Source organism: Oncorhynchus clarkii, chromosome 17 (assembly GCF_045791955.1).
Source record: "Oncorhynchus clarkii lewisi isolate Uvic-CL-2024 chromosome 17, UVic_Ocla_1.0, whole genome shotgun sequence".
Lineage (NCBI taxonomy): Eukaryota > Metazoa > Chordata > Actinopteri > Salmoniformes > Salmonidae > Oncorhynchus > Oncorhynchus clarkii.
This window is the reverse complement of record NC_092163.1, coordinates 53,578,821-53,599,608: the sequence shown is the minus strand read 5'-3', so window position 1 is coordinate 53,599,608 and position 20,788 is coordinate 53,578,821. Positions and strand designations below refer to the sequence as shown.

General features: G+C 44.4%; 2 protein-coding genes across 2 annotated transcripts; one reads left to right on the top strand and one right to left on the bottom strand.

Annotated features, from left to right (window-relative positions):
* Positions 1-15,218: 15,218 nt before the first annotated feature.
* LOC139371112 (bystin-like) lies at positions 15,219-18,716 on the bottom strand. The gene is made up of 7 exons (XM_071111190.1): positions 18,301-18,716; positions 17,914-18,073; positions 17,512-17,650; positions 17,249-17,382; positions 16,974-17,134; positions 16,400-16,502; positions 15,219-16,158 (listed from the first exon to the last, which is right to left on the bottom strand). The coding sequence occupies exons 1-7, from the start codon at positions 18,572-18,574 to the stop codon at positions 15,804-15,806; spliced, it is 1,326 nt and encodes a 441-aa protein (XP_070967291.1). The 5' UTR covers positions 18,575-18,716; the 3' UTR covers positions 15,219-15,803.
* A 194-nt stretch (positions 18,717-18,910) lies between these two features.
* On the top strand, positions 18,911-20,636 carry LOC139369824 (mediator complex subunit 20). Its single transcript, XM_071109099.1, has 4 exons — positions 18,911-19,001; positions 19,314-19,459; positions 19,598-19,851; positions 19,962-20,636. Exons 1-4 carry the CDS (start codon positions 18,988-18,990, stop codon positions 20,181-20,183), a joined length of 636 nt encoding a protein of 211 aa, XP_070965200.1. The 5' UTR covers positions 18,911-18,987; the 3' UTR covers positions 20,184-20,636.
* Positions 20,637-20,788: the final 152 nt, after the last annotated feature.

Below are 20,788 nucleotides of genomic sequence, written 5' to 3'. Positions count from 1 at the left end.
AGGTAAGAGGAGAGCGCGTAGATGCGAGAAGGAATACAACGTGGCTGCTTTGAAAGTGAGTTGTGTTTACGTGTGAGCAGGGGTATATTTATTCCGCCGATTCTGTTGAAAAACATTTCTTAAACGGAGGCAAACGAAATGATAGAAACTCTTGCAACTGTTTGGACTAAAGATGACACCCTAGATCAGCTAGATGCAGGCGGTATGGAATGTGTCACTGTCTGTCCATGTGTCACTGTCTGTGTGCACCTACGTTGTAAACTTTAATTCATAGGCTAGGTTGTAGCAGCCCCATGATGGGTATAGGGAAATTTGAGTATCATGTAGTAAGTAGCCTGAACCTATTGATGTTACATTGAACTGGGTGAATGGAATATGAATGACAGTCATCCAATATGCTGTAAAAGAAACAAGGCCATGCTCAATAAAAAAAGTATTGTCCTCCCTCATCATAAACGGCACCGACCGGCACTGGGTATCTTAGTAGAAAGATCGGAGTACCGTGAAGCAAGAGGTTGCGAGTTCAAAAGTGTCGTTTAAAGTTTGCCACAAGCCACCTGCGAGACACACCAAACATGTGGAAGAAGGTGCTCTGGTCAGATGAAACCAAAATTGAACTTTTTGGCAACAATGCAAAACGTTATGTTTGGCGTAAAAGCAACACAGCTCATCACCCTGAACACACCATACCCACTGTCAAACATGGTGGTGGCAGCATCATGGTTTGGGCCTGCTTTTCTTCAGCAGGGACAGGGAAGATGGTTAAAATTGATGGGAAGATGGATGGAGCCAAATACAGGACCATTCTGGAAGAAAACCTGATGGAGTCTGCAAAAGACCTGAGACTGGGACGGAGATTTGTCTTCCAACAAGACAATGATCCAAAACATAAAGCAAAATCTACAATGGAATGGTTCAATAATAAACATATCCAGGTGTTAGAATGGCCAAGTCAAAGTCCAGACCTGAATCCAATCGAGAATCTGTGGAAAACTGAAAACTGCTGTTCACAAATGCTCTCCATCCAACCTCACTGAGCTCGAGCTGTTTTGCAAGAGGAATGGGAAAAAATGTCAGTCTCTCGATGTGCAAAACTGATAGAGACATACCCCAAGCGACTTACAGCTGTAATCGCAGCAAAAGGTGGCGCTACAAAGTATTAACTTAAGGGGGCTGAATAATTTTGCACGCCCAATTTTTCAGTTTTTGATTTGTTAAAAAAGTTTGAAATATCCAATAAATGTCGTTCCACTTCATGATTGTGTCCCACTTGTTGTTGATTCTTCACAAAAAAATACAGTTTTATATCTTTATGTTTGAAGCCTGAAATGTGGCAAAAGGTCGCAAAGTTCAAGGGGGCCGAATACTTTCGCAAGGCACTGTAAATGCCATTTATGCTCACTTCGAGGCAAGCAACACTGAAGCATGGATGAGAGCACCAGCTGTACCGGATGACAGTGTGATCACGCTCACTGTAGCCGATATGAGCAAGAACTTAAAACAGGTCAACATTCACAAAGCCGGGGGGCCAGACGGATTACCAGGGTGTGTACTTGGAGCATGCACGGACCAACTGGCACGTGTCTTCACTGACATTTTCAACCTCTCCCTGTCCGAGTCTGTAATACCCACATGTTTAAAGCAGACCACCATAGTCCCTGTGCCTAAGCATGTGAAGGTAACCTGCCTAAATGACTACCGCCCCGTAGCACTCATGTCTGTAGCCATGAAGTTCTTTGAAAGGCTAGTCATGGCTCACATTAATACCATCATCCTGGAAACCCTCGATACAAATCAAACCACATTTTTTTGTCACATACACATGGTTAGCAGATGTTAATGCGAGTGTAGCGAAATGCTTGTGCTTCTAGTTCCGACAATGCAGTAATAACCAACAAGTAATCTAACCTAACAATTCACAACAACTACCTTATACACACAAGTGTAAAGGGATGAAGAATATGTACATAAAGATATGAATGAGTGATGGTACAGAACGGCATAGGCAAGATGCAGTAGATGGTATAGAGTACAGTATATACATATGAGATGAGTAATGTAGGGTATGTAAACATTATATTAAGTGGCATTGTTTAAAGTGGCTAGTGATACATGTATTACATAAAGATGGCAAGATGCAGTAGATGGTATCGAGTACAGTATGTACATATGAGAAGAATAATGTAGGGTATGTAAACATTATATTAAGTGGCATTGTTTAAAGTGGCTAGTGATACATTTTTTACATCAATTTCTCCAATATTAAAGTGGCTGGAGTTGAGTCAGTATGTTGGCAGCAGCCACTCAATGTTAGTGGTGGCTGTTTAACAGTCTGATGGCCTTGAGATAGAGACTGAAAAACAGCTTCTGTCCCTGCTTTGATGCACCTGTACTGACCTCGCCTTCTGGATGATAGCGGGGTGAACAGGCAGTGGCTCGGGTGGATGTTGTCCTTGATGATCTTTAGGGCCTTCCTCTGACATCGGGTGCTGTAGGTGTCCTGGAGGGCAGGTAGTTTGCCCCCGGTGATGCGTTGTGCAGACCTCACTACCCTCTGGAGAGCCTTACGGTTGTGGGTGGAGCAGTTGCCGTACCAGGCGGTGATACAGCCCGACAGGATGCTCTCGATTGTGCATCTGTAAAAGTTTGTGAGTGCTTTTGGTGACAAGCCAAATTTCTTCAGCCTCCCCCGCTGTCTGTGTGGGTGGACCAATTCAGATTGTCCGTGATGTGTACGCCGAGGAACTTAAAACTTACTACCCTCTCCAATACAATACAATCCACATACTACCCCAACAGATCTACAGATGACGCTAACTCAATCACTCTCAACACTGCCCTTTCGCACCTGGACAAAAGGAACACCTACGTGAGAATGCTATTCATTGAATATAGCTCAGCGTTCAACACCATGGTGCCCACAAAGCTCATCACTAAGCTAAGGACCCTGGGACTAAACACCTCCCCCTGAAACTGAATCCTGTACTTCATGACGGTCCGTCCCCAGGTGGTAAGGGTAGGCAACAACACATCTGCCACGCTGATCCTCAACACAGGGGCCCATCAGGGGTGCATGCTTATTCCCCTGCTGTACTCCCTGTTCACCCACGACTGCATGGCCAAGCACGACACCAACACCATCATTATGTTTGCTGACGACACAACAGTGGTAGGCCTGATCACCGACAATGATGAGACAGCCTATAGGGAGGAGGTCAGAGACCTGGCAGTGTAGTGCCAGGACAACAACATCTCCCTCAATGTGAGCAAGACAACGGAGATAATCGTGGATTACAGGAAAAGGAGGGCCGAACAGGCACGCATTAACATCAACATGGCTGTAGTGGAACGTGTTGAGAGTTTCAAGTTCCTTGGTGTCCACATCACCAACAAACTAGCATGGTCCAAACACACCAAGACAGTTGTGAAGAGGGCACAACAAAACCTTTTCCCCTCAGGAGACTGAAAAGATTTGGCATGGGTCCCCAGATCCTCAAAAAGTTCTACAGCTGCACCATCGAGAGTATCCTGACCGGTTGCATCACTGCCTGGTATGGCAACTGCTTGGCATCCGAAAACAAGGCACTACAGAGGGTAGTGCATATGGCCCAATACATCACTGGGGCCAAGCTTCCTGCCATCCAGGACCTACATACTAGGCAGAGGAAGGCCCAAGAAATTGTCAAAGACTCCTGTCACTCAAGCCATAGACTGTTCTCTCTGCTACCACAGCAAGCGGCACCGGAGCGCCAAGTCTGGGTCCAAAAGACTCATTAACAGCTTCTACCCCCAAGCTATAAGACTTCTAAACAATTAATCAAATGGCCACCTAGACTATTTACATTGCCCCCTCCACCTTTGTTTTTACACTGCTACTACTTGCTGTTTATTATCTATGCATAGTCACTTTACCCCAACCTACATGTACAAACTACCTTGACTAAATCCTCAAAAAAAAGCATTAAGGTTCTTACAGGTTCAACAGAAAGACAATGTAACCCAATGAGCCCATTTCAGCCATTACCGGGGTGTGTTTTACAGGTCATTACAAACATTTAAATAGTTATAAAATTAATGGTACAAAATGACAGGCACAAGCAAGAGTATGAAATAGTCACAGCCCTTGCTGCAGGAACTAGGGGTGCTGCAGCACCCCTGAAAAATCATAATTATATATATTACTGCAGGTGAGAAACTTTCAAAAGAGTGAATACTCACAAAGCCGCCAGCCCAGACGGCATCAGAGTATGCTAACCAGCTGGCAGGCATCTTTTCGGACATCTTCAACCTCGGACAGTCCCCCCCCCTATCCACATCGATGGAACAGTAGTGGAGAGGGTAGCAAGTTTTAAGTTCCTCGGCATACACATCACAGACAAACTGAATTGGTCCACTCACACAGACAGCATCGTGAAGAAGGCGCAGCAGCGCCTCTTCAACCTCAGGAGGCTGAAGAAATTCGGCTTGTCACCAAAAGCACTCACAAACTTCTACAGATGCACAATCGAGAGCATCCTGGCGGGCTGTATCACCGCCTGGTATGGCAACTGCACCGCCCTCAACCGTAAGGCTCTCCAGAGGGTAGTGAGGTCTGCACAACGCATCACCGGGGGCAAACTACCTGCCCTCCAGGACACCTACACCACCCGATGTCACAGGAAGGCCATAAAGATCATCAAGGACATCAACCACCCGAGCCACTGCCTGTTCACCCCGCTATCATCCAGAAGGCGAGGTCAGTACAGGTGCATCAAAGCTGGGACCGAGAGACTGAAAAACAGCTTCTATCTCAAGGCCATCAGACTGTTAAACAGCCACCACTAACACTGAGTGGCTGCTGCCAACACACTGACACTGACTCAACTCCAGCCACTTTAATAATGGGAATTGATGGGAAATGATGTAAATATATCACTAGCCACTTTAAACAATGCTACCTTATATAAATGTTACTTACCCTACATTATTCATCTCATACGCATACGTACATACTGTACTCTATATCATCGACGGTATCCTTATGTAATACATGTATCACTAGCCACTTTATACTATACTATGCCACTTTGTTTACATACTCATCTCATTTGTACATACTGTACCCGATACCATCTACTGTATCTTGCCTATGCTGCTCTGTACCATCACTCATTCATATATCCTTATGTACATATTCTTTATCCCCTTACACTGTGTACAAGACAGTAGTTTTGGAATTGTTAGTTAGATTACTTGTTATTACTGCATTGTCGGAACTAGAAGCACAAGCATTTCGCTACACTCGCATTAACATCTGCTAACCATGTGTATGTGACAAATAAAATTTGATTTGATTTGATTTCAAGGAGACCACCTCATCCCAGAGCCCAAGAAAAAACAAAGTGACATGCCCAAATGACTATTGCCCCATCGCATCACCCCAGTCATCATGAAGTGCTTTGAGAGGCTGGTCATGGCCAATATCAAGGCCAGCATCCCAGGCACACTGGACCCACTCCAATTTGTCTACCGCTCCAACAGATCCACGGAAGATGTAATTTCCATCGCTATTCACACAGCTGTAACACATCTGGAAGAGGAACACCTCTTTTATACACTTAGGTTAGAGTCATTAAAACTCGTTTTTCAACCACTCCACAAATTGCTTGTTAACAAACTATAGTTTTGGCAAGTCGGTTAGGACAGCTACTTTGTGCATGACTGTCACGGATGTCGTCTGGAGATAGAGAGGAGGACCAAGATGCGGCGTGGTAAGTCTTCATCATTTTAATGGAAAAAAACTGAACACTACAAAACAACAACGTGACAACCGTGCCGCTACTCAACCACTGTGCTAACAAGCAACATAACATAGATAATCACCCAATCCACAATGACAAAACAGGCTACCTAAATATGGTTCCCAATCAGAGACAATGACTAACACCTGCCTCTGATTGAGAACCATATCAGGCCAAACACAGAAACAGACAAACTAGACATACAACATAGAATGCCCACTCAGATCACACCCTGACCAAACAAAACATATAAACATACTAAGCAAACTATGGTCAGGGCGTGACAATGACACAAGTCATTTTTCCAACAATTGTTAACAGACAGATTATTTCACTGTATCACAATTCCAGTGGGTCAGAAGTTCACAGACACTAAGTTGACTGTACCTTTAAACAGCTTGGAAATTTCCATAAAATGATGTCATGGCTTTAGAAGCGTCTGATAGGCTAATTGACATCATTTGAGTCAATTGGAGGTGTACCTGTGGATGTATTTCAAGGCCTACCTTCAAACTCAGTGCCTCTTTGCTTGACATCATGGGAAAATCTAAAGAAATCAGCCAAGAAAATAAATTGTAGACCTCCACAAGTCTGGTTAAGGTACCACGTTCATCTGTACAAACAATAGTATGCAAGTATAAACACCATGGGACCACGCAGCCATCATACCGCTCAGGAAGAAGATGCGCTCTGTCTCCTAGAGATTAACGTACTTTGGTGCGAAAAGTGCAAATCAATCCCAGAACAACAGCAAAGGACCTTGTGAAGATGCTGGAGGAAACAGGTACAAAAGTATCTATATCCACAGTAAAACGAGTCCTATATCGACATAACCTGAAAGGCCGCTCAGCAAGGAAGAAGCCACTGCTCAAAAATCGCTATAAAAAAGCCAGACTGCGGTTTGCAACTGCACATGGGGACAAAGAACCTACTTTTTGGAGAAATGTCCTCTGGTCTGATGAAACAAAAATAGAACTGTTTGGCCATAATGACCATTGTTATGTTTAGAGGAAAAATGGAGAGGCTTGCAAGCCGAAGAACACCATCCCAACCATGAAGCACAGCGGTGGCAGCATCATATTGTGGGGGTGCTTTGCTGCAGGAGGAACTGGTGACCTTCACAAAATAGATGGCATCATGAAGTAAAATGATGTGGATATATTGAAGCAACATCTCAAGATATCAGTCAGGATGTTAAAGATCGGTCGCAAATGGGTCTTCCAAATGGACAATGACCCCAATCATACTTCCAAGGACGCCTACTAACCTGACTCAGTTACACCTGCTCTGTCAGGAGGAATGGGCCAAAATTCACCAAACTTATTGTGGGAAGCTTGTGGAAGGCTACCCGAAACGTTTGACCCAAGTTAAACAATTTGAAGTCAATGCTACCAAATACTAATTGAGTGTATGTAAACTTCTGACCCACTGGGAACGTGATGAAAGAAATAAAAGCTTAAATAAATCCTTCTCTCTACTATTATTCTGAAATTTCACATTCTTAAAATAAAGATCCTAACTGGCCTAAAACAGGGAATTATTACCAGGATTAAATGTCAGGAATTGTGAAAAACTGAGTTTAAATGTATTTGGCTAAGGTGTACTTCCGACTTCAACTGTAAGTGAGAATGCTGTTCATTAACTACAGTTCAGAATTCAACACTATTGTTCCCTCCAAGCTCGACACCAAGCTCAGAGCTCTGGGTCTGGACACCACCCTCTGCAACTGGATCCCAGACTTTCTGACGGACAGACCACAGACTGTGTGGATTGGCAATAACACTTCTTCCACACTGACTCTTAACACAGGGCCCTCCAGAGGAGTGTACTCCTTGTTCACCCACAACTGTGTGGCTTTGCACGACACCAACTCTATCATCAACTATGCTGACAACACCAAGGTTGTAGACCTGATAACCAACAACGATGAGTCAGCCTATAGGGAAGAGGTAAGTGAACTGGCATTGTTGATTGATTGGAAGCAGAGGGAACATTCCTTGATCCACAATACTTATTTTAAAATTTACAAATAAATTCATTAAAAATCCTACAATGTGATTTTCTGGAATTTTTTCTTCTCATTTTGTCTGTCATAGTTGAAGTGTACCTATGATGAAAATTACAGGCCTCTCTCATCTTTTTAAGTGGGAGAACTTGCACAATTGCTGGCTGACTAAATACTTTTTTGCCCCACTGTACATTGTTTTAGTGACTGAGCTAGTACTTCTCTGCCAAAGATTGTTGTAGGGGGTAGTTAAGACACCTTTCTCATTATGGTCACTATGGTAAACTAAGCCCCAGTCATTGTTAAGAAAGACCCATTAAAGGGATTGTCTGCTTGGTGTCATCTCTAGCTGATCTCTGGGACGGGCATCCCTGAACAACAAGCCCCTGGTGCCTGGGGGAGGGGGGCAGGCTGAGCTCCAGCACACCCTCCAACTGGTCAGAGCAGCAGCAGAGAGATTCCTGTTTGAGGACAGAGCAGTAAAGAAATTGTCTAGGAAGGGTGAAATTAAAAGCTGTAACACATCAAACTTAGAGTCCTCACCAACCAAGGCCCAGAGAAAACAATTACATTTGTACCATGTTTTTAAACCAGTTTGCTTCCTTATTGAATAAAGGAGGCCTTTTTTCTACACCTTGTGGAATGAACGACCAGGTTGTACTTCCAGGGAGAAGCCAGACAAACAAGGAAAATATAAGTGTATATATTTTTTATCAATAAAATGTTATTTGTCACATGCTTCTTAAACAGAAGGTGTAGGCTAAGTGTGAAATTATTCCTTACAGGTCTTTTTCCAACAATGCTGAGTTGTGACACGAGGAATAAATACACAGTTACTAACGAATAATAGAAACGAGTACAAATAACATAGCTATATACAGGGAGTACCACTACCAAGTCGACGTGCAGGGGTACGAGGTAGGGGTAAAGTGACTAGGCAACAGGATAGATAGTAGACAGTAGCAGCAGCGTATGTCTGTGTGCGTGTATGTGAATATGTGTATGACGTAAGTATGCATGTGTGCGCATGTTATGTGTGTATGTGTGTGTTGGGGTGTAAATGTAAGTATATGTGAGTGTGTGGGTATATAATATTGGCCTCACCAGATCAAGGGCCAAGATGTTTGCTAGCAGCTGCATGAGTGAATCATTGGATAGAGCTCCATCCAGGAGCTTCAGTCTATGAATGGCAGTGCCCACACTGGCATAGGCAATAGTGGAGGGCAGGGACACAGAACTTATACTCTAAAGACAGGGAGATACTCACGGGATCAGCAGAAATAGGTTTGACCAGTCTTTTGTACTAATCTGTTTAGATGACAGAGCAGTTGACAGACCCACTTTGTGGACAAGGAACATAATACCAGGTTGTGCGACAGAAAATAATGTATTTAACAATTGGGAGTTAGTGATTTGGGAGCAGCATGCATCCTTAATCCCTGAGGCAGGATTTCATAGGAGTAGAGGAATAGGTTTCAAATTCAGGAGTCAGGAATGGGTCGAATCCAGATACAATCAAACAGCCCAGTCAAAATGGCCTTGACTGTATCCCAGTGACTAGTTGCCTCTGGCAACATCGTGTGAGATTCATGGGAAATCAGGCAGTTGAATGTACGGGCATGGGTCTATCACACCGCATAATACAGGATTACACAAACTCAGCCCCCCGTCTCCCAAATAAACCGCTGACACATAATCAAAGTTATGGCTGCTGTGTGCCCTTTACCACACACAGGGCTGCATGATTTCTTTGAATAAATTAAACACAAGCTATTATCATCATTCATCAAATAAGTGCCATGCACATATCACATAGAATAACAATGAGATGTTTGTTTTTCTATGCTAAAACTATTGGTGGGTGCTTCCTAAAATACTTGACTTGTAGGCCTAAATGTTTCTGCATTGCTAGTATCAACAGTCACACCTCGCCATGAGCTACCAAATGTCTGCCCCTACCTGTGGCTGCCAGTGCAATGTAGGAGTGGACATGCCTGCGCAAGGCATGGAGGTTGTGAGGGATTATGGGTATGCCATGAAGAATTGGCTCCGGGAAGTCAGAGGGTAACACAGAAGCCAGGTCCCACTTTAACCCTGCCACCACCACAAGTTCCCACTGCTGCAAAACACACACATTACATTCAATCAACCATAAACTCCAACTGCTGCATATTTTTTTACTGCTGCATTTTTTAAAATTCACACACTTATCAAGAGAACATCCCTAGTCATCCTTACTGCCTCTGATCTGTCAGCCTCACTAAACACAAATTCTTTGTTTGTAAATGATGCCTGAGTGTTGGAGTGTGCCCCAGGCTATCTGTAAATTTAAAGAACAAGAAAATTGTTCCATTTGGCTTGCTTAATATAAGGACTTCCTATTTTATTTTTACATTTAGACTTTTACTTAAGTAGGATTTTACTCTGTGACTTTCACTTTTACTTTAGTCATTTTCTATTAAGGTATCTTTACTTTACCAAATTGTCATACTGAGTCAATTTTTCCACTATGTCTAAATAAAAATGTACAAGCAACCAAAAAAATGTCAATTTCTTGTTTTGACGTGAAGGAGCGGTCAAATACAAAACATTTAAAAATAGGTTGCTTGTATTTTGACATAACTCTTGCAGAGCTGGTGAATGGTAGCTTGAATGGTAGCTTTCTGGTCAGAGAGGAGATCTCATCATATTCATAATCTGTTTTCTTGTAGCTTTTGTACTGTAGTCCTCCAATGTGTCTCTATTTTGTGATACTATTTAGAGATGATGGTGATGCCCAACTGGTATTTTCCAGGGACAGAAAGTTATACAATGTTCGAAGCAAACCAGATGGCACCATTTTCTTGCTTTTTATTTATTTACGGATAGCCAGGGACACACTCCAACATAATTTACAAAGGAGGAATGTGTTTAGTGAGTGCGCCAGATCAGAGGCAGTAGGGATGTTCTCTTTATATGTGCATGAATTGGAGCATTTTCCTGTCCTGCTAAGCATTCAAAATGTAATGAGTACTTTCAGGTGTCAGGGAAAATGTATGGAGTTAAAAGTACATTATTTTCTTCAGGGATGTAGTGAAGTAAAAGTAACATATAAATAGTAAAGTACAGGTACCCCGAAAAGCTACTTAAGTAGCGCTTTAAAGTATTTTTACTTAAATACTTTACACCACAAATTATGAGATAGTAAGTCATTTTTATGAGATATGTAAGTCATAATTATGAGATAAGTCATTATGAGATGCGTTTAGGCGATCTGTATCACATGAATCCAATGTGCACTTTGCATCAAGGATAACATTATGTATATCCTTTAGTGTGGGTGTTTGTGTGCAGACGTGCGTGAGAGAGTTTGTGGTGATATTGTTCCATATTAATGGTTTGGAGAGTTTTTTTTATGTGAATTGGTGACTGTTTGATGACATCTGGATGATGTCAGATTTAATTAATTCATAAATTCAAGAATATAAATTGAAGAATATAACTTAGAAATGCCTCATGAGCAATGGTCAGAACCCAAAATATAAGCTTGTTTTACTCCATTGTTTATAAAGAATGGAATTGTAAACAAACACTGTATAGCTTCAAAACATAGTTAAAACAAAGGTTACATATGTAACCATGGTTATGTGAGCTTAATGGATCACTCCAATATATTGGTATCACTCCGCAGCGGAGGGATACATCCGAGGTGAAGATTTACAGATTTACTCTCGTATACACCTGTGTCAGACAGAATCAAAGGATGTTCACATGCCTATCTGACAGAACCTTCGGGAGGAATGAAGGGTTGGAGCAGAGAGATATACTCCTCCCCCCGGGGTCCATCCGGTAGCACTCAGAACTTACCGAAAGAGAATGGAGCTCACCCACCCACATGGAAGTAATCGCTACCAAAAATCACCTTCATAGTGAGGTGTTTCAGGGAGGCAGACTTCAAACGGTTGGAAAGGCGGCTTTGCCAAAGCTGCCAAGACCACATCCAGATCACAGCTCGCCATTGAGGGGTTCCTAGCTGGACGCAGGTGACAAACCCCCTTCATAAAACTGGAGACCAAGGGATGGCGCCCCACTGGCCTGTCCATCGACCAAACATGGCAGGCAGATATTGCAGCCAAATACCCTCTCAGTGTAGAGGCTGTTAAGCCCTCATCTAAGCGAGACTGCAGGTATTGGATGACATACTGCACCCCGCATGACTCGGGCACAACCTCAATACCAGTGCACCAAGAGCAGAACAACCGCCAGTGCAACTGGTATGCCACGGTTGTAGCCGGTGCCCTTGTGCTCTACATGGTGTTCATTTCATCCCCTGTAGTCCTAACATGAACCATTGGTGCCTTTCAGTAGCCAAGCCCACAGACTGAGGCGGTGCGGCCTCGGATGCCACAGGGTTCCCCCGGCCTGAGGCAGCAAGTCAGGTCTCAGGGGAAGTTGCCAAGGTGTCCCACACAACAGGGACAGGAGAAGGCTGAACCAGGGTCGTCTGGGGCAGTATGGGGCCACCAGAAGCAGACAATGCTCTGCCATCCTGGTCCTGTCCAACACAACCTGGATCAGGGAAAAAGGGGGGAAATGCGTAAAGCTCCAGCCCTGGCCAATCATGAGCCAGAACATCTGACATGGAGTACCAAAGGGGGCAGTGTGCATTGTCCAGGGAGGCAAACAGGTCCACCTGCGCCCTCCCGAACTTGTCCCACAGGTGCTGCACCACCTGGGGATGTAGGCTCCAGTCCCAAGGAGGCAGGCCCTCCCTTGAGAGCATATCTGTTGCCACACTCAGGATGTCAGGTACGCGCGCTGCGCATAGAGACACTAGACGTCCCTGAGCCCAGAGAAGTAGCTCCCTTGCTTTAAGATTGAGGTGGTGGGACCTAGGTACACCCTGATGGTTGATGTTAGCCACCACTGTGGTGTCGTCCGTTCTCACCAGGACATGTCTTCCCTTCAGATGTGGAAGGAAAGACGGCAGGGCCGGCAGTACAGCTCAGAGCTCTAGTGTATTGATGTGCCTGCCGCTCCAAGGGGGTAGCCAACAGCCGCTGGCCGACCTGCCCTTGGTCACCCCCCCTCCCGGCAGCACATCCTCAGCATCTCCACCCCACCTGAAAGGAGCGACAGCGCCACCTCAACAACGCCCTGAGGCCCTGTGTGGTCACCCACAGCTGGTGGTGACGGTGGCGCTTCGGGTGCAGCCGGTGGGAGTTGAACCACCTTATAAGAGGCCAGAAATGGAGCAGGCCTAGAGGAATCAGCAACGAGGCCACCGTCAGCAAGCCCAGCAGGCATTGGCAGTTCAGGTCGGATACCATCCGCCCCTGCCGAAAGTGGTCGAGGCAAGATAAGATCGCCTGAACCCTTCTGGTGGGCAGGCGTGCTCTCAGGACTGACTGAGTCCAATTCTATGCCAATGAAGGCCACCCTCTGGGTGTGAGTCAGATGACTCTTCTTGTCGTTTACAGTAATGCCCAGCCTGCTGATGTGGGTCAGGAGCATGTTTCTGTCTGACAGGACCTCGGTCCTGGTTGGGGAACAAATCAGCCAATCGTCCAGGTAATTGAGGATAAACAATCCTGAGGAGCCAACATGAACCATCTCAGGGTCCCTGCGAACCTTAACGGTCTGCTCTAGAATGTCATCAACCCCTGGGCCAAACGTCAGGCCTGCAGGGTGATGGGGTGAGTGGCAAATGTGCTCTAGAGAGCAGGTGGCAGGCGGGATTGGGCCAGCCAGAGATGGCGCCGGGAGGTAACCAGCTGCACCATGGCCCGTCCGTTGACATGGGCCACATCCCTCTGAAGCAGGGAAAGCAGACGAGACACCTCCATCACTTCCCAGAGGATCTCCTATGTGCCCTTCTGCAGCCAGGAAAACAGATTCTGCAGGTAGGCCTGCAGAGCCAACTGGGGGCTATGAAGCCCCGTTGGCGGCTTCTGATGGCCTGTCAGCCTGGTAGCCCCGCTCACGGGGGTGAACAGTGCCGGCATCGCCCCCCAGGAACAGCCTATCACTGGCCAACAGAGAACAGCTGTCCTCGCCATCGAAGCTATCAACCTCCTGACACAGGGCATGCGCCCTCCGTTCAAGGTGGTCCCAGCGGTCCGACTCATGCTCCTGTCCAGGACTGGTAGCAGACGGGCTCTGCCTGCAGTGGCTCCGGCCACACTTCCTGGGAGGGGTGCTGGGTCCAGTAGAGAGACTAACAGCTCGCTGACTTACACACCACTCCTGAGGGAGCTCGTCCCCAGCCTGAGCACAAGCCTGGCTGACCCACTCGCGTATGGCCTCCAATCGCGTCAGGTGCAGGCGTTCTGAGAACACCACACAAAACAGGCATCCAGTAGGGCGCTCCACCGCCCTAACCGTGTGACTCAAACCCAGGCAGGGCATACACTAGGTATGTTGATCCCCAGGGGGGATGCCACCATCATACCTGTCACAAAGGGAAGCCATAAGTTCAGCCAAGCCAACAAAGTTACAGAGCAGGGGTCCGAGGCCCTGGGAGAGCTTATGTCGTGACCCCTTGGAGGAATAGGAACCCGGTGAGAAATAAATGACCCAGTACCTCTGCAAACACAGGGGCAGACCGCTGTGGGAAAAACAGGCAGACAAAAAAACAGCAACCAGGTAATGGATTTAATTAGTTTTTTTTTTGTTTTATGCCAACTGTAATATTAACTACCGGTTTAATGCACACGGAGTTGTCGTGTATTGCTAACGAAACGACAAACCACGTGCAGAAGATACAGATCAACCGCGCGCAGCACTCAAGAGGGGCTGGGCATGTGGCCAGCTGCTCCAGGCTGCAAACAGCCTGTGAGTATACATCCACGCAAGATATTATACTTACCAGTGACATACCAAGCGAACTTCAGAAAGTTTATACCTCAAACCATACGGCCATCCGCAAAGAAAATGAAAGAGAACGTGTGTCGCGGCCATGGGGTCTATATATAGGGGCGGACACCAGCCATGACACAGGTGTACACGGAAGTAAATCTGTAAATCCTCACCTCAGATGTATCCCTCCACTGCAGTGATACCAATATATTGGAGTGATCCATATAGTGAAACATGACTATCATTTTGATCTCATGGATAGTCAGTCCTTGTATCCATATGTGAGAGTCCTTGTGTATACTACCAGTATGTATTTGAGTGCTTTGTTAGTTTGAATCCCAGATTGCCCCTTTAAAGGGGGCAGATCTGCAGGACTATTCAACATCCATGATCCAGACTTACTCTCTCATAGTCAGATTTGTTTTTGGGTAGTGGGAACAGGCATCCATAGGTACGAGTTCTAGCTAGCTGTGAAATGTCCTCTTGCCCCTAACACTGTGGGACTTTCAGAAACGCTCGAGCTGTCACACCTGGCCAGGATACCAGTCAGCATCTCTGGGATTTTTTTGTGAATGGTGGCAATGCAACTTCAGACATTTCACTTTAAACCAAGGAAATCATTTATTCAAAATGTTCATTTTTACAGTAACATTTGAATAGTATTTTGTATAATTTTCCTTCATTAAGTTACTTAACCATGTTACAAACATGCACTCATTGAAAATAGTTTTTTTTCCACCAAAAGGGTCAGTGCGCTGTAGCTTCTCTAAATTCCTTTGGAAATGTAGGTGGCATACAAACAAGTCAGCTGTACATTATCTTTACTTGTGAAACCGACATTGCCTCAAAACTGGCAAACACATCTCTATCATTTCCACTCAATAAATGTAATGTATGTTTACAACATTTATGTATTTCAGTTTGTAAATGACATCCTCACTTGCACATCAGAAAGGAATTCCATAATATCACTTTGATAGTCAGGATGTTGAATGAATGTTAATCTGTAATCCATCTCGTGGCCTTTACTCTTATCTCCCATAACAATGATAGAGCATTTGGCAGGGGAAAAACAGTTCATACGTGCATGTGTTGTGGGCAGTTTAGTGAATGATGGTACGTTGGGGAGAAAGAGGGGAAAGGTGGGGACTGAGAGGGTGCAGCCTTGCTCAGCTCCATACTCAGTCCATGGCCATTGTGACAGGCATAGCGGTTTCCAGATCACGGGACTCTGAGTTCTGCAGCTCCCGGCGGATCTCTGCAGAAATCTGGGGGTGTGTCTGCACCTTAAGTAGCTCCAGTAGAGCAGCCTTTTGTTCGGATGCCAAGTCGGCCTTGTAGCGTTGTGCCAGGGTAAGCAGACTCTGGTGCCACAGCACAGGAAGGACACGCTTCTCACTGCGGAAGGACAGGAAGTGGCCGACCAGGGCATCCAGGACACGGAAGGGCAGGGCATATTTTTTATCCAGTAAGAGTCGCAGGAAGATGCTGTTGGCTCCATTGTATTCCATCTCTGCCAGTTTCAGCATGGCAGCGCTGCAGAGAGAATCAGCCATTTGTTACCTGCATTATTTTCTGACAAGCCATGCTGTTCTACTACCTTAAATACTGTTGTACCATACATTCACATGAATTCCCACTTACATGATCAGCAACAGTCAAGCTGCAACGGTTAAAAACCAAGTCCCAAGCCAAGTGGCAAGCCGAGCAGTCGCATTAGGGCATCATAGACCTTACAAAATTGCACACATAACACAGGTAAAAGAGTGTCTCTTACCTGGAGTGCAGTACAGGGATTGAGCACTTAGTGAGTATGCTGCCAATGATGATAGCCTCCCTCAGAGTACATGTTCCAGATTCACAGAGCGGGATGAGGATGCCTGAGTGAGAAAAATAGAAATGTGTGAACACACAGTAACACAAACATATGCTGGGTTAAGGGGTACAAAGTCATTACCTGGAAACAAATAGATAAAATACTGTACAACACATAGTACAAATGCACAAAAAATGTTAAAAGCTGCAATATGTAACTTTTTGGGCAACCCAACCAAATTCACAAAGAACTGAACCTTCTAAATCTGATTCAGTCTGATCTGGTTAGACAATACTGCCACCTAGTGACAATGACTATCTTTTGGCTGATTGCCAAAATGAACTCAGAACAAAACCCACTAAGTAGTATCTTTGGCAAAAATGTTGAATACCTGACAGATAATGTGTATTATCTTAATTACTTTCACCCCCCATTATTACATCCTGGCAACCATACATTGATTATCAACCAAGCTTTTAAATTATCTACCTGACTATTTCTCTCCCCTTTGATACATGTTCTTGATTTGTCTCACCTTTGAACCATGCCCCTGGCTTGAAAAGAGCCTTCTTCAGGGCCATGTACAGGTGGAAGTTTAGTTTTTTATACTCTGCAATGTCATCTCGTATCCTTGGCAGTAGCACCAAGTTGTAGAACCGTTGGGCCATTCGCTCCTTCAGATTGGATGAGAAGATTCTGTTCAGAAAAAAGAAAAATCAAGAGTATATATATCCATAAGGTGCTTTCTAATAATTAAACAAAGGTTTTTTATAGATGTTAACAAATCATCCTGTTAATTTTTTATCAGACCTTGTTGCCTGGTACATAGCAGCCGCAGTCCAGGTCTCAGGCTCTGTCAAGTACAGAACCTGCTCCCAGTTTGACAGTGCTGGAATGATCTTGAAAGCTTTGGGCAGCTTGCCGCTACGATATCTTGACAGAACCTGGAGCAACCGAAAAAAAACAAGTTCATAATATTTGGTAATATTCAGCCTCTGACTGAAATCTGATTAAGTGGAAAACAACATGTGGCCAAGCAAATTAATACAGGAGGACGCAGGTGCATGGCTTACCTTGTTGACACCTTTGTACACTTCAATGATCCTTGGGTCCAGCTGGGGCATGGGTCTTCCTGACACCTCAGACATCACTGTCCCCACCTCTGTCTGCTTCTCTGTGATCTTCTCCATGATGATGTCTGCTAGAGTTCGTCTGAAGAAAACCCCAGAACAAGGACAACACTGAGGAAATCCATATTCAGCTACAAAGTTATGATTCTTTTTTGGAAGAGACAACATGAAATTCCCTTTTATGGCATGATAGAGCTGTTGTCATTCAATTGAATCTAGGTGTCTTTAACACACAAAATAAAAAAAGACAGAAAATGGCAAATCATTCATCATCAAGATTTTTCACTGTAATAACAGTTTTTAGCTCAGTGGTTTGGCTCAGAGTTTTGGGGCCTCATGCTGTACCTCATGGGAGGATTTTTGTTCATGAACATCTGCATAGCTTTCTCATCCTCTGGGTCCACCACCACTTCTGTACCACAGTTAGCCTCTGCCTCCTCACCGGCCCCGGCTTCACCCAGTGCCGGCCACTCCTCATCAGAGTCTGCATCCTGAGAATCTGGCCCTGCAAGGACATAAGACAACATCGATATTCCATGAAACTGTACCACCAGTATAACTGAGCATAGCACAACACTTCAAGAATAACAATGACTGGAATTGACCTCCATGCAAACGTTCTCAGTAGTCAAGTGTAAAGTAATGTGTGGTTGTTGTGGATAGCTAACTAGCAAGACAAAAAAACTAAAGCAGATAGGCATTTTCTGGCTTGCAAATCCACCTCAACGTTACCTAAAACAGTGGCTTGCTTTTTCTTGACCTCTGGTGCCAAACCATATTCTGTCTGTAGTTCTTCTTGTTGGATTCGTGCCTGCTCCAGGATCTTCCTTGATAGGCGTTCGTCCACGTACTCGTCCTCATCTTCATCTTCTCCCCGTTGATCCCTGGTCTTCACTCGGCCATGTACTCGAACCATATCCCCTTGAAGAATCTGGTCAGCAAGCGCAACCATTCCGTCGCCACTTTTCTCCCCACCTCCACATTTGGGTTTCTTCACTTTCGGCATCTGTGCTAGTTTATTATACAGACCTGTTAGAAATGTACTATTAATCTAGCTAGTTAGTTTAACAATTCATAAAGTAGCTAATGTGGAAATTCTCACCAAAGTTCCAGTCAACACACGTGCTTTTTTTTTATCCAACGGAAGTGACGTACTATCGGAGACGAAACATTATACAAGAGACATTTAGAAAAGGAAACATCGCATATGTCTTTGGTATGTATTACTGAATATATTGGAATTGTTCGATCTTCAAAAAAATTATATGAACAAAATTAGTGTATTAAAATGTTATTCGCACGAGAAAAACGTAGGCGCAGACAGATTACCTAATTTCCTCCTAATACCGGAAACAGACCGTTTTTCAGCAGGAAGCGTGTACATTTTCGTAGTAAGAAAATAACAACCGTCTTGAATCAATGGGGGTGACTTGGTGAGATTCTATTGTTTGCTTTTTTTAAATCAAACTTGTATCTAACAAAATATAAATTGCTAGCTAGCTACGTTACTTATCACACCTGGTATTTTACATAGCCCTAGATCCCATGTGGATCCACATGAAACAGTACACAACTCAATGATCTGTCACTTGGTTGATTTTTCTTCCAAGCTTTCTATCATCTTACATCACCATTCAGATCTGATATTGTTTCAATATGGGATTTTTGGAAATCAGTAAATTAATGCTGAACAATATCTTAATGTTATTAACAGTTATACTCTGTGTGCTGTCTCCCTTGCTTAGTGTGTGTCAGGTGCCTTTGGCAGAGGGAAAGAGTGTGCAGCAGACAATAGACATTCTGCACAAGAAGTTGGAGCAGTTGAGCGCTGTGAAGCAGGGAAACTTTACTGTGGACTGTGAGACGTACCATGCCACAGGAAATGCCAGCGGTAACTAAAGTTGTACTGCAAAGCTATGACATAAACAAAATTGTCTTTCATATCTTGTCATGTAATTCAGTGGACTACATCCTTCAAATACCCACAAGGGGGCAACAACCGTCTTTCTTTTCTCTCTGTTTGTCACAGGCCAGCCCACCAAACTCCTGTATGTGATGCATAACTCAGAAACCCCCCTGAGCTGCTTAGCCCTGTTCGAAGGAGGTCCCTGCCTCACAGCAGATGGAAACTTTGACGTGCTCATGATTAAGCTGAAAAGCCACTTCCAGAACGCCAAGGGGCACAAGGTAGAGAGCCGTGGTTCCCGCTACCGCTATTGTGATTTCCTGATAAAGGTTGGAGCAGTAACAATGAGCTCCAGCGCTAGGGGAATATCAGTAGAGGTGAGTGGTCTGTACAGACAATTATCAAAATGGAGGGTAAAGTTTAAAAAAAATCTGTGTTACACTTTTTCTAAACTGATGTCCACGATCAAATCTCTTTAATTGTTTAGGTGGAGTACTGTCCCTGTGTGGTCCCTGGGGACTGCTGGAACCTGATGAAAGAGTTCATGCAAAGCTTCCTGGGCCCCAGCATCCCGGAGCTGCCCTCTGTGTTCGCCACCAAGCCTGAGGGCCTCTATGTGCCTGCGGACTGTGTTGACACCATGACCCAGTACCTGGAGTTGTTCAGCAAAGTGCGCAAACAGCAGGTGCTCCCAGGGACCACACGTTGACATCTTCATGGTAGCAGGATTGTCCTGGATAATCTCAGCCGATAAAGAAGCACCACCAAGAGTACAGCAGTACTTCCTCCACACCCCAACACAAGCAACATGTAATCTTAAACCACAATGTTGTGTAACTTAAATTGTACTGAGTGTCAGTACAGCAACTCAAACTTTTTGAAGCATTTCACAATCACTGCAAGGAATATATCATGGCAAAAATGAGAACAAAACCTTACTGGTTGAAGTCTGAACTCTTGAAGGAATAATGATGTGTCCCAAATGTGTCTTGTGGATTATCCTTGTGAGTAATCGGTTTAAAGGACCTTCAGTTTAGATACCAATGTTGTATCTGGGCATTATGGTCCTACTAATAGTTGGTTATTTTTTATTTAAAAAATTGTCTGACTTAGTAACACTGTTTTTTTTTTAAAACTCAATAAACCTATGTTTACCTTACTTGATTAAGATCCTCTTTTTCATAACAGTATTTTTGGAAATATATTAGACTTATTAACCATATGTATATTTTGTATACTGTTGCTGGTGTTTTTCACCAAGTACAGTCCTGTCATGAATGGTTTATAGGGGACTTTGTCAGCTGTTATGAATAG